This window comes from Furipterus horrens, unplaced genomic scaffold, assembly GCF_987537825.1.
Source record: "Furipterus horrens unplaced genomic scaffold, mFurHor1.1.pri manual_scaffold_5, whole genome shotgun sequence".
Lineage (NCBI taxonomy): Eukaryota > Metazoa > Chordata > Mammalia > Chiroptera > Furipteridae > Furipterus > Furipterus horrens.
This window is the reverse complement of record NW_028327175.1, coordinates 175,559,480-175,573,991: the sequence shown is the minus strand read 5'-3', so window position 1 is coordinate 175,573,991 and position 14,512 is coordinate 175,559,480. Positions and strand designations below refer to the sequence as shown.

The 14,512-nt window shown below is 37.5% G+C and overlaps 1 protein-coding gene across 2 annotated transcripts in view; it reads left to right on the top strand.

The window, feature by feature from the left end:
* WAPL (WAPL cohesin release factor) overlaps positions 1-14,113 on the top strand; it is a 95,279-nt gene extending 81,166 nt beyond the window's left edge. For both annotated transcript variants that reach the window (XM_090278323.1, XM_090278322.1), the window contains exons 16-19: positions 1,940-2,147; positions 4,421-4,509; positions 11,384-11,479; positions 11,791-14,113. In XM_090278323.1, coding sequence (XP_090134449.1) covers positions 1,940-2,147; positions 4,421-4,509; positions 11,384-11,479; positions 11,791-11,856 — 459 coding nt within the window. In that variant the 3' untranslated portion in view covers positions 11,857-14,113. The remainder of the gene's footprint in view (positions 1-1,939; positions 2,148-4,420; positions 4,510-11,383; positions 11,480-11,790) is intronic.
* The last annotated feature ends 399 nt before the right edge of the window (positions 14,114-14,512 follow it).

Below are 14,512 nucleotides of genomic sequence, written 5' to 3'. Positions count from 1 at the left end.
TCATCCAGTGTAAATCCTCCACCATTTATTTACTGCTCTGACCTAAATAAAGGGCCATACTTTTCAAAGTATTATCTGTGGAGTAATTTTCTGGCTTAGGAATTGTGTCAGAATATGTATATTTAAAATTGATGTTTCCAATTCACCCCACCTCAATCATTAAACACACACTTTCTCTCCCTTCCATTTATATATTTCCCCCCCAAAACAGTGTAAGTTCTTATTTCTTGACAACGGTGGGCATTACAATTTTTACTTTTTGCCAGTCTCATACATTCCTAGTCTCCTTTGTCATTTCCTTAAATAACAGTTTGCATATATTCAGAAGTGACAATGAATCATCCTTTTCATTGGTTCTGAAGCCTTTGCTAACCTGTTAATCCTTTTGGCCTTTTTGAAACTAATAATGCTTGACCTGTGTCTTCCAAAAGTAATCCACAACAACTTGATCTTTTCCTTAATTGTAATTAGGAGCCCATCATTCTCATCTTAAATATTTTGATCTCAAGACTTCTTCATACACTTGCCCTGGCCAGTGGGGCTCAGTTGTTAGAGCATGTCCTATAACCGAAGAGTTGAGGGTTTGATTCCTGGTCAGGACACATACCTAGGTTGTGGATTTGCTCCGTAGTCTGGGTACGCATGGGAGGCAACAGATTCTTCTCTCTTGCATCCATGTTTCTCTCGTCCTCTCTTTAAAAGCAATGAAAAAAATATCCTCAGGTGAGGATTTAAAAAAAAAAAAAAAGACTTCTGTATAGTCTTAAAACCTAAAAATTATTGGGGGACTCCAAAGATCTTTTTGTTTATGTGTGCTCCATATCTACTGAATTAGAAATCAAAACTGAGAAAATTGTGAAACATAGGTGCTCCATATCTACTGAATTAGAAATCAAAACTGAGAAAATTGTGAAACATAGGCACCCATTCATTCCATTAGCCATTAGAGCAGTGATATAATCACATGGCATGCATTCTGGAAAACTCTACAGTCATGAGAGAATGAAAGAAGTCACTTGACCTCTAGATATCATTATTAATGCAATTTTGACTTCACAGACTCCCTGAAAGGAATTTGGGGATCCCTAGGGATCCTTAAACCAATTTGAGGAAGTATTACTTTATATAAAACTTAAATTTTAGTTTATAAGGGTATTAAAATTTATATACCATTCTTCTATATACTAAGGAAATCTTTGAGATCTACTTGGCATTTGATTTTCAGGTAGTTGTCTTTGGTAACTTGGGGCTTTCCCCAAATCATACCCAGTATGTTAAATGCTTTTTGTATGATCAACACTGTACCAGCACAGGGAAAATAAAGTGAAGATAAGGAGTTTGATGTATTTATTCCCTTTTTGACTTAGAGTTTCATTGTGTCCTTCCATTGACAATTGCAGTTCCATTTTAATAATATTGGTTGCATTCCGGTTCTGGGTCTTTTCTGAGACCTTTTGCTCTTTACTTTTTACTGGCTTTTGTTTATTTCTTTAAATTTCTTTCAAAGAAGCCATGTTGCTTTCATCCAATATTATGTAGTTTTAGTCAGTTAATTCATCTTTTCAGTTAATTCATCTATTCTGCTTGGGTTAAAAAAATTTTTTTTTTAAATCAAGTTTGTGGTGTTTTTGCTTGAATTTTTTTGTCAGTATTCAAATTGAAGGTAAATAATAAAGTTTTCATGCTTACAAACAGAATGCCTGCATCATTAGTAAACACTTAATTTATTTGATCGAATCCCAATAGCATTTATACTTTTGTTCTTCATAGAATGTAGAGCAAGGATGGTCAGAGCAAGGGCTTTTATTGATAGTTAACCTTTTGATCAGACAACATGCATCCTAGGGTTAGTGATGTTTAACAACTAACAACTTTATGTTTGAGTACATAGATGGTTGGTGATGTATTTTTAATGATCTTCAAAAATAATTTTTGTCAGTTATTCCTTGAGCGAGAGCGAGCAGCCCAGTTGGCAGAAAGTAAAACAGATGAGTTGATAAAAGATGCTCCAACCACTCAGCATGATAAGAGTGGAGAGTGGCAAGAAACAAGTGGAGAAATACAATGGGTATCAACTGAAAAGACTGATGGTACAGAAGAGAAACATAAGAAGGAGGATGATGATGAAGAACTTGACCTCAATAAAGGTATATTTATTTTGGATGATGTATTCGAATGGAAAATAATAGCTTATTTTTTCTCCAGAACATACTTTTAATTCATGTGTTGTTTTAATCTTTTATTTAATCTGTCTTACGGCCTCTGGTTCAGTGCACACAAGCTTTGATATTTTGGTGCTCATAGGAGTTCTTTGCTGGCTTTCTGGCAGTGAGGAAGGCACATGTGCAGTTCCAGAAAGGTCTACCTTTCCTTCCTGGGCCCACCTTACTTAACCTGTAAACAGAAGCAGCTGGAGAATATGACCCCTAAAGGTTTTTACAGTTTTGAAATTTTGAGATTCTTTTATCAGCCTCACTTTATAAACTGAGATCTGTCAAAAATTACAGTCATCATTCTCAAATGGTATATACATAGTTGGTAGCAAACACAGTAAGGAATATACTGAAGGTAATGTCTTCCCTAACCAGACATTATCTACCATTGTCAGGAACTGTGATACTTGATTTAAGCAAGTTCTGCAAGATAGCCATCACAGTTTCATGTCACTCAAGTTATGAAATTTAAGTAATATGTTAATTTTCACCCAGTTAGGAAGCAAACACCAACAGTGTTTGATTCTGAGTCTAGTCTCTTTTATGCCCACTGCTCTCCAAATCTCACGTCATTAGTTCTGATATTGTAAGAAATTTGTTTTACTTTCTCATTTACTAAGTTTAGATGTTTCCTTTGGCATAATATTTTTGGTTGCTTAGCAGTCTTTTTAAATAATAGCTTTATTTGGCATAAATACTAGCTCGTGATGACTGCCTTAACAAAATACCATAGACTGAGTGGCTTAAACAACAGAATTTATTTCCTCCTAGTTATGGAGGTTTTAAGTCCAAAATCAAGGTGTCATCAGGGTTGATATCTTCTAAAGTCTCTCTTTTTGGCTTATAGATGATCAGCCCCTCCCTGTGTTTTTGTGTGGTTTTCCCTTTGTGTATGTCTTTGTTTTAATTCCTTATGTGGGACATTAGTTATGTTAGATTAGGGCCCACCCTAGTGGCCTTATTTAAATTAGCTATCTTTTTAATTAAAAGCCCATGTCCAAGTGTAGTCATATCCTGAAGTCAACATATAAACTGGGTGAAGGGCACATAACTCAGCCCCATAAGATGACAAATTCATCCTTTTAAAGTAAATAATTGAGTAGTTTTCAATATATTCACATAGTTGTGCAGTCCTCATAGCTAATTTCAGAACATTTTCATTACCTCCAAAAGAAACGCCGTATCAATGAACAACAGGTACCCCTTGTTCTTCCCTCTTTAGCTGCTAGAAACTACTAATCTACTTCTGTCTCTGAATTTGTCTGTTCTGGACATTTCATATCAATGGAATAATATGACCCTTTCACTTAGCCTAATGTTTTTAGTGTTCATCCATGTCTCAGTACTTAATTCATTTTTATAGCCAAATAATGTCCCATTGTGCATATATATCACATTTTGTTTATCTAGTCATCAACTGATGGACGCTTATTTTTGTGTCTACCTTTGCTTGTTATAAATAATACAGCTATGAACATTTCAGAAATATACAGCTGTCCAATTGTTTTCCAAAGTGGCTGTGCCAGTTTAATTTCCTACCAGCAACATAAAAGGAAGGGTTCAAATTTCTCTGCATCCTTACAGTTGTCTCTTTTATTTTAGCCATCCTAGTGGGTATAAAGGTATATGTCACTTGATTTGCAGTTCCCTAGTTAATAAATGGTGTTGAACGTCTCTTCAGTGCTTAGTGGTCATTTACATATCTGCAGAAATAGCTATTCAAATGCCCATATTTTAAATTAGTTTGTCTTTTTGCTGCACAAATTCTTTATATATTCTGGATACCTGACCCTGATCAAAGATACATGATTTGTAGATACATTCTGAGGGTTTTCTTCATTTTCTTGCTGGTATATAGTATCTTTTGAAACAAAAAAATTTAAGTTGGTGAAGTCCAAATTACTGTTTTTCTATTTTATCATTTGTGGCTTTAGTGTTGTCTAAGAAACCATTTCCTAACCTAACATCTAAAGGTTTAGTCTGTTTTCTTCTAAGGGTTTTATGGTTTTAGCTCTTATATTATCTTCCATTATCTCATATCTTCCATTTGAGTTTTTTTTGTGTGTGTTAATTTGTGTGGATATCCCATTTTCTTAGTATCATTTATTGATGTTCAACAGTTTTGAAGAAAAGGTAACTAACAGAGTTGTTGGTTTCTTGGGTTTTTATTTTTTGATATACTGTTACAGTTTTTTGTTTATTCTTAGCCCTTCAGCATGCTGGCAAACACATGGAGGATTGTATTGTGGCCTCATACACGGCACTGCTTCTTGGGTGTCTCTGCCAGGAGAGTCCAGTAAGTAACAGTTCAGTGTTTTATGTGCACTAAAAACAATTCCGTTGTGACAGCTTCATTTCATTACCTAATTAACTTATTACTTTGACAGGTGTGGTTCAGTTGGTTGGGCATTGTCTTGCAAACTGAAAGGCCGCTAGTTTGATTCCCAGTCAGGGCACATGCCTATGTTGCAGGCCAGGTTTCCAGTTGAGGGCATGTGAGAAACAACTGATCGGTGTTTCTCATGCACATTGATGTTTCTCTCCCTCTATTCTCCCTTCCTTCCCTCTTTCTAAAAATAAACAAAATCTTTTAAAAATAACTGTCAAATATTTTGTAAACTTTTTAAAATTTTATTTTTCAATTACACTTTACATTCATTATTATTTTGTATTAGTTTCAGGTGCATAGTATAGTGGTTATAGTCATATGTACTTTACTACATGTTTCTATATTTCCAGTGCCCACCTGGCACTAACATAGTTATTACAGTATTGACTATATTCTCTGTGCTGTACTTGACATTCCCATGACTTTTGAGTATTTGGTACATTGCAAAGTAAGAGTATATTGGGTTTAATGAGAATATTCTTGAATTATGAATCAATTCACATGCATTTGGTTGAAGTAAAAGAGAGCATAATACAAAACCTCTGCCCAGCTGGCTTAAGATGGAAAAGTCTATCCTCAATGGTACCAGGGACTCAGATAATTTCTGTCTTTAACCTCTTCTTTTGCTAGTTCTCCTCATGGCCCTGGGCTGGCTCTAGCTATATCTAGCAGAAAATGGTGGCCTCTTCCTGTATATTTTTCAGAGCAATCCTTTTTTCCCCCCTAGGATCCCTTCCTACCCACTACACCAAGTAGACTTCCTCTCATCTTGGCCAGTATTGGCCCACATGCTTTTGTTTGAACTACTCACTGGCCAGGAAAATGGGGCTACTTATGTGAGATTTAGATCATTGTGATTAAACTACAGGAAGTATGAATGTCCAGATAATCCCTGAGTGGAGAGAGCGTAGAAGTAGATGGTTCTGGCTTGGGGAGAGTCTGCTTTAAAATTGGGGGTGATGGTGGTTGTTTTGCCTTTTTTTTTTTTCTTTTTAAAAAGAAGGGACCAGTAGAAGAGTCAAATTTTTAAATGAAAGGAAGGTTTTTTTCAGGCATGTAGGAGGCAAGAAAGAGGATCTATTGTGTAGTAGGAAGGTTAACTTCTCTTTTCTGAGACTGGAAGATTGGAAGAAAAGAGAACACTGATAATGTTAAGGGCTTTTTTTAGGAGAGGCATTCATTCTATGGGCCTGCCTACCCATTAACACTCTCATTTTTCCCATCCAGTTTTATGTATTGTCTTCCCCCGGCTCCCTCCTGTGCTGTATTCATGTGTCTTACATCCTGTGTATTTTTCTGAATCTTTCTTGTCTCTTCCATGTTGATATTGCAGTCAGACTGCGATATAAATGCACACGAGCCCACTTCATTGTGGCCCTTGCCGGCACTACTGCTTTTCGAATCAAGTGCAGATTTCTCATCGTGGCTCTGTAGGGCCCGGCAAAGTCTTTTATTTCCTTTCTGTGAATCTCGTTGGCTAAGCCCTCCCAACAAATGGAAGGAGGAAGAGGCAGATCTCAAAAAGAGAAGGGTGAGCAGCGTATTTAAATTTTAGGGTATTTTGAACACCCATGTTTTTCAGTCATGTTCTTTCTTAAATAATGATTCTTGAAATTAACTTGTTTTATTACTGCATGTGGCCTGTCTTGAGACATCTTCCCTATTCATTTTATCTTACCTCTCTAAAGAGATAAAATCCCTACATTGTTGTAGGGAATGTTGTAAATTCATAGAGCCCAGATGTCTTTGTTGCCTTGGGATCATTATGATTAACCCAAAAAGCTAGCTGATACCACAGAATGTGAAGGAAATTGGTCTGCCCAGTGTGTAAGTGGAAGAGAAACAAGAAAGCCGGGTGGTTGTATACAGTGAATGGTGCTTTGCGGTGAAGGGCAACATGTTTGAAAGCCCAGGAATTTGGTGTCATTTTTCATTGCCCAGCAAGCAGCTGGTGCATGCAGTAGTCAGTCTCCTTGTTGGTCTGTTCTCTTGACTCTCCATTCCTGAGATCTTGTATAATGCCACCATAGCTTAAGAGCACATTTGATCACATTACTCCTTACCAATTTTTCTTGGCTCATCGTCATTTAGGGAATGAAGACTGTTTACTACTATAAGACCCTAAACTTAAAACTCTTTCTCCAGTTTCTCGAGCTGTCATACCCCTTGGATACTTAATAAATTTCCCAAATAGGCCATGCTGTTTACACCTTTTTTCCCCCTCCCTTTCTCTCCCCTCCCCTCTATTTTTTTGGTTATGTTGTTACAGTTGTCCCAATTTTTTTTCGCTTTGACCTCTCCACTTGGTATCCCCCTTCCTTGCAGAAATCCCTTCCCTCATAGTTCATGTCCATGGGCCATGCATGTAAGTTCTTTGGCTTCACCCTGACCTTTACTATTCTTAACATCCCCCTGTCTATTTTGTTTCTACCACTTAATGCTTCTTGAACCCTGCATGATTTCCCTGTTTCTCCATTTCTCCCCCTTCCCCCTCTCAGCTGATAACCTTCCAAATGGTCCCCATACATATGAATCTGTTCCTGTTCTGGTTGTTTGCTTAATTTGTTTTTGTTTTTACTTTTTAGGTTGTTGATAGTTGTGAGTTTGTTGTTGTTGTTTTTAAAAGTATATTTTAGTATATTTTATTGATTATGTTGTTACAGTACTGTAGTCCCAGTTTATTTTCCCTTTGCTCCCCTCCGCCCAGTTCCCTCTTCCTTCCAGCAATCCCACGCCCGTTAGTTCATATCCATGGGTTGTGCATATAAGTTCTTTGACTTCACCCTTTCCTATATTATTCTTAACTTCCCTCTATTTTGTACCAACCAGTTATGCTTCTTAATCCCTGCACCATTTCCACATTTCTCCCCCTTCCCCCTCCCATCTGATAACCCTCCAAATGATCCCCATACCTATGATTCTGTTTCTATTCTGGTTTGCTTAGTTGGATTTTATTTTTATTTTTTAGATTCAGTTGTTGATAGTTGTGAGTTTATTGTTATTTTAATGTTCGTAGTTTTGATCTTTTTCTTAAATGAGTCCCTTTAACATTTCATATAATAATGGTTTGGCGATGATGAACTCCTTTAGCTTTACCTTGTCTGGGAAGCACTTTATCTGCCCTTCCATTCTAAATGATGGCTTTGCTGTATAGAGTCATCTTGGTTGTAAGTCCTTGCTTTTTATCACTTTGAATACTTCTTGCCAGTCCCTTCTTGCTTGCAAAGTTTCTTTTCATTTCTGACTGGATCTTTTTTATGCTGTTGAGGTTCTCATCTAAGTTCCTTGAGCATCCTTATAACCAGTGTTTTGAACTCTGCATCTGATAGATCACTTATCTCCATTTGTTTACAGTAGTTTTTTTTCTGGTGGTTTGATCTGTTCTTTCAATTGGGCCACATTTCTTTGCCTCCTCAATTTGGCAGCCTCCCTGTGTTTGTTTCTTTATATTAGGTAGAACCGCTTTGACTCTGTGTCTTGGTAGTATGGCCTAATGTAGTAGGTGTCCTATAGGGCCCAGTGGCACAGCCTCCCCTATCACCCAAGCTGGGTACTCGAGGTTTGCCCTTCATGTGGACTGAGTACACCCTCCTCTTGTAGTTGAGCCTTGGTGGTTGTTGACAGGTTAATGTGAGGGATTTACCCAGGCCAGTTAGCTGCAAGGACTGGCTGTGACTACTGACCACCAGCCTCCTCCGTCTGTTGCGGATCAGCTCTGCAGAAGCAAGGTGGTGGTGCTCCAACGAGGTCTGTAGCTCTCCACTGGGTGCACTGGCTCCAGAGTTTACCCGGTGGTTGCAGGCCAAGGTCAGCCCTGACCTGTATTTTTCCCAGGGCACCCTATCTCAGCTATAAAGCAGTCTGAGGTGGCTGCTACTTGTGCTGGGCTTGGAGATTCCCAGGCAAAGCCAACCTGTGAATTCTAAGCTGGCTGCTGGTAGTAGCTCACGGAGGCCAGCTGTTTCTTGTTTGATAGGGTTTAGGAACTTGTGAAATAGAAGCCAAGACCAGCTATTCATATTGAAAAGAAGCTTGGTTGTACCTGTAAGTTGGGTGGGGTAGAGTCCCTGGGGATCTCCAAGGCAGGTCAAACAGTGTTAGCCAGGTTGATGGAGTCTCAGATATGGCACCATCTTGCTGGCTTTGTTGGGGGAGGCTTTAGAAAAGAGACAGTGGCCTCTGCCTGCCTTGATACCAGATACTTCATTTCCTCCCTGTGTACCACTGCTCCCTTTCAAGCTGCTACCCTGGTGCTGGAGCTCAGAGAATGATTCTGAGTAGGTGAGTCTGTGTGTAGGGTCTTTTAAGATGGACTGCTTGGGGCTTCAGCTGTTTCTTCCACCAACAGGACTCAATCCCCACTGGTTTTTGTAGCCAGAAATAGTGGGGACTTATTTTCCTGGCACTAGAACCCAGGGCTGGGGGTTCCTGGTGTGGGGTTGGGACTCCTCCCTCCTGAAATATCCCTCCTGAATTTTTATCCACCACACGTGGGTGAGGAACCAGCCCATTCCATGTCTTTGCCCCTCCTACCCATCTCAGTGGATGTGGTTTCTTTAATTCGGTAGTTGTCAAGACTTCCATTCAACTCGATTTCTGATGGTTCTGAGTGATGGTTGTTCTATATTTTGCTTGTAATTTTGATGTGGTTGTATGAAGAGGTGAGCCATGTCTTCCTATGCTGCCATCTTGACCGGGTCTCCCACTTTTTCTTTCTGTACCTACTGCACTACTCTTCCCACCACTATACTAGCATGCCTGTTCCATAGAAAATGTTGAAGACATTCTTAAATCCAGCTTTACCATAGCCCTTACCCTTATATTCTCCACTTTGGTATATTTTTAAAACATTTTATAAAATCTCTTTAAGTGTTTTTAGCTACAAGAGTTGTGCTAGGGGGACCTGTGGTGGCTTTTGGTTGGGAGGTTCCCTTAGAATATGGATGATCGCAATTGCATACCTTAGTGCACAGTTATTTTAGCAATGTTTTTTATTAGATCTTTTCTGAAACTGGATTTGTACTTATTTTGCTTCCTTACAAGTTCAAAAGTATCCAGACAGAAAAATAAAAAAGGGGAGAGGGGACTGGTGGCAAATTTCCTAAATGAGAGTTGTAGTTTCTCTTTCCCTGCCCCCATCAACAAAACTCAAATTAGAAGCCTTCCTGCCCCTGCACACCCCTCACCCCCAACCTCAGGACAGCACATTTTTTGTGTGTGTTTTTTTTAATAGGTGAACCTTTTTTAGAAGAGCTTTTCCTTTTATTCTTTACTTTTAAAGCATTTTAAAGACTTATTAAAATAAAAGTTTTTTTCCCCCCCACAAGTTAGATTTTTTTTCTTTGTCACCATTAAGTTTGAATTTTAAACAGAGTCTTGGACTGAGGGCTTATATCCATCAGCTCATTCAACTTGAAAAGTCTCATCTCTGTAACTTTTCCAGCACTATTAACCTGCGTTTTCCCAGTTCAAAATTGGGCTTCTTCAGCATTTTGATTTTTCTGACAGTGACATCATGGAGCATCATAGATTGACAAGCCTTTTCTTTGTCTTTCCCAGTACAGCCTGGAGTCAGTTTATTGACCACTTCTTCCAAGTCATTTGCACCATCCCAGGTCATGATTTCCATTATCTTCTCTGGATTTGGCGACCTTTCTATTATTGAGCATAGGAGGTCTTTCAAATCTGACTGTTGAATTTTTTAATGAAACCTACAGAATACATGAAGCAAATAACCATCAATAAGTCTTGACATCAACATGAGCTTCAGTCATGGTCTGCCATTTTTTGACCATGGAGCACATTTTGTCTCAGGCACAATCCATGGAAATTAGTCATGCAGTTTTTGCCCTGAACATCCTCAGTAATTAGCTTGAATTTTCTCAATGCAACTTCCCCATTCTGCAGATCAGCTAGGCTCACTTCAAAAACATGACCCTTGAGACCATCAGATATGATTTTGGTTCCTTGAGGTAGTCATGACTAGTGTTTTTCTGATATTTCTCTCATTGAACATAGTTGGTGCTTTTACATCATAACAGTCTTTCTTAGAAAATGGATCAACCACTTTCTTCTTGGCTGCCTTTTTGCTGCCTTTTTGTAAGGCGCTTGTTTTTGTCAACTGCCATGGTACTACTGCTTAGAGAGCCAAAAGGCAAAATAGAACAGTTTTTAAAGCAGGTTGTATTTCTCTTAAAACATATTGGTTTATATATAGTTTGGCTGTCTCTGGCTAACAAGGAAGAGAAACACCTAATCTCTCCTGTCTTGATGACATTCTCCTTCTCATAGATTAGATTAGATTACCTTTGGAAAGATACAGTTAATTCCTAGCCTACATAATTAGGTGACTTCACCTGTGAAACATGAGGAATGTTCTTTGATCTTTTGCTTTCGATTCCATAAGCAGCTCTTGGGTATATTCTGAAGTGTAACATTTTAATAAATCTGTACTCCTTCCTCTTCCTCCCTTAATACCTCTCCCCACCAAACACATATACACTCTCCCACACCCACCACAGCACATTTTGTTGTTTTAGGCACTAGCCTTTGCCAGATTTACCTTTTTCTTCTTTGGATAGGATGGGATAGGGCATGAGGCCACACATACACACACAAGCACAGTTGAGGAGTGTGGAAAAAGGAAGCTGTATATTAACTAAGGAGTTTCAGGGATCTTGCAGAAGTTTGAAACAGACTGTGTGCCAAAACCACCAACTCAGTGCAAGGTCAAGCTCGTGTTTTCTGCCACCTGACCAATACTTCTTTAATGTTTCCTCAGATTAATGTGACCACTGTGAGGGAGTATCTGCCCGAAGGAGACTTTTCAATAATGACAGAGATGCTCAAAAAATTCCTGAGCTTTATGAATCTTACTGTAAGTAACTTCTGTTGCAGCTTCTGTGGTTTTATATATAAGTATGATACATTAATGACAGAAATAAAAATACTGTGGCCATAGTGAGTGGAAGGCAAAGGGATATTCTTTTAATGTGTGGTGTATTTCTTTTAAGATAATTGGTATTATGGCCAAATATATTGATAACTATATTATTAAAGCCACAATTTAATCTGTTTTGATTCAGTGTTCAGTTTAGTAAAGCTAAACAATTTATGCTTTAATACTTTTTTAAAGTTTCTAAAATATTAACTTACTTCTTCTCTACCCACCCACCCTCCCCCTTTCAGTGTGCTGTTGGAACCACAGGCCAGAAATCTATCTCTAGAGTGATTGAATACTTGGAACATTGCTAGCTGCTTTACTTTTGCTTCAGGTGCTTGGTAATGCTGGAGCTATTCTTAGACAAAGAAAAGTCATGAAAGAAGTCCTTGAAGATATACCAAGAACATTCATCAGTATCATTCACATTTGGATTTTTAAGGCCTCCTGATTTCTTCGTCATGCATTCTGCATTTGCTAAATGACAGTTACTATATCAATCTGCAACTATCAAAAATGAGGGAAAAGGTTCAGGCTGTTAATTCCATGCAGTATTTAAGAACACTTACTTTGGCAGAGTTTATACTATCCCCTTGTTTCCTTGCTTTACTCTGGGCAAGTTTTAAGGGGAAAATTTGTGCTGCTGTTAGTGCAACTGCTGTGTATGTTGAGCCACTGTTGTCATGCCAGCCAGGTGCAAAGGCAGCTTAGCTACTGAGGTATTGAATGTTCTGAGGACATTCTAGACAACAGCTTAGTTCCTTTTTTTCAGGCTCATTTGCTTTTGCTTTTTTGTTGAATGATTCCAATCGTAAATAAAGCTTTTAATAATTTTGTGAATTTTTTCTTGTTGTTCCCTGAACTACTGTCTATATTTAAAATTAGATGGAATCCAAAGACACAAGGGATGAGTAGCATATTTTTTATTCTTGATTTGATTTGGGTTGTCAAAACTATTTTTCACTTTTGAGACCATGTTCATTATGACATCATGAGTCATAACTATAGACACAAGAAAACAAATAACAGTTTAAGGGACTATTATATAAGATGATGTGCCCTGTTAAAGGATGAAACAAAATAAGACAAACCCAGGGTAGTTTACGCTTAATGTTAGGGGAGGCTCTTGAAACATTAAGTTTTATGGGAGGACTCTCTAGATATATTTTCTAATGTTCAGTACAGTAAATATAAGGAAGCTAAAACACCAATGTGGAATTCATGTTTCCGGATAACGTGTATATTACTCTGTAGAGTGACAGGATCAAATGCATAAACGCAAAGCCTTAAATTGCTGGTATAGAAAAGATCCTTTTTTTTTCCCATTCAGATTCTTAGTTGTAGAGCAGTGTGTTTGGAAAAGTCATGAAACACAAAACACATCTAATTTCACAATATTGCAAATTTTTTTGTATTGTTCAGACCACTGGTTATACATTTTATCTTAAAATGATTGGGCCTGAATACAGGCGTTCCAGAGATCTATTTCATTAATACTTTTAAACACCTTTCAGGTAGTCATATCATGTTTCTTTATTGGATTTGTAAAACTTGAAGCCATAAAAATATTAGTTTGGTGTGTACTGGGGAAAATAGCTAAAAGTCTAATTTTTACTCATTTAGACTTTGTTATTTCCTTGTATAAAGTGACAAATCGGGGCTCTTGTATCAGTGCCAGCTGTAATGTTTTTTAATGCAGTGGCTGCCTTCTAATGTCTTCCTATTTTTGATAATGCAGATTGTTGGGAAATCTATAAGGAAGTAACTGGTTCCAGGCAAATTGTTTTCTTCTTCCTCCTACCCTACTCCGATCCCCCCCCCCCCCATTACCTTTTGAGAGCATAGTATGCCAGTGTAACTTGGGAAAGACTGAGGTTGTATTTGCCCTGAGTATAAAAGCTAGCTTAGCCAGCTATTTTAAAAGCCTATCAGTAAATCATGTCCTTAAAATTGAATTAAATATATTTTGTTTAATTTTAAAATACATTGATATTTATTAATCATTGATTTAAGAAAAGGAACAATTTTTGATAAAACTGACTTGTGACAGGTGGTAAGAAATATAAAACATTTGGATGAGAACAATCAGGGCGAACTACATTTTTCTGTTACACTGGTAATCATTTGAGAATTGATTTACCTCAGTGTTTAACAGTTTTTTGTTTTGTTATTTAAATAATAACTAATTGTCAAGCACTGATAGAGATGCAGATTTTGGTGGGGGCGTGGTGGGGGAGAAATCACCTCACCAAACTGCAGTGCATTTGTGTGTTTAACCCTCAGAGAACTCTGCATTTTAGGGTACTTGAGGCTGACTTACAAATTAAAGTTTTAAAGTAACCTTTTTTTCCATTGTAAATATTTCTGTAAATACTACCAGTTGGAAATTAGAACAGTAGAGTACTTTTCTGAATCCAATCTTATTTTTATTTTATACAGTATTTCTCAGCTGTGATCTTTGGAGCAAAAGCCAACGGCAGGAAAAAAAATAGTTTGTACCAGTTTCATGAAGTATGTCTTTGGGTTTTTGTAAATAATTTTAACTCAAATAAAATTGCTACTTTCAATACACATGTTGTCTTTAACATAAATCTATTGAACTGTTTTGGAGAAAGATGTCTCATGAACTTGATATAGATGACTAATGGGAAACACAATGTGTCATTTAAAATGAATTTCATACTTTCAACTTATGCATAAAAATTTAACCAATTTTTGTTAAATATTATGTACTTCTCCATGTTTTTAATAATAACCAAGTAAATATAATGTTAACTCTCAGCAACTCAGCCTCATTAGGTATAGTGATTTTTTTTGGTTGTGTAGTTAGGTCCTTGGTGTGTTTATTAACTTTCTTTAGTCTTTTTTGCCTTTGAATATGACCTAAGACTTTGCTTTTGAGCTTTTACAGCTGATTTTTAGTTTTTTCAGCTTCTTCTTAGTTGTGAGCCTTTAAGTTCCGTGCATTTA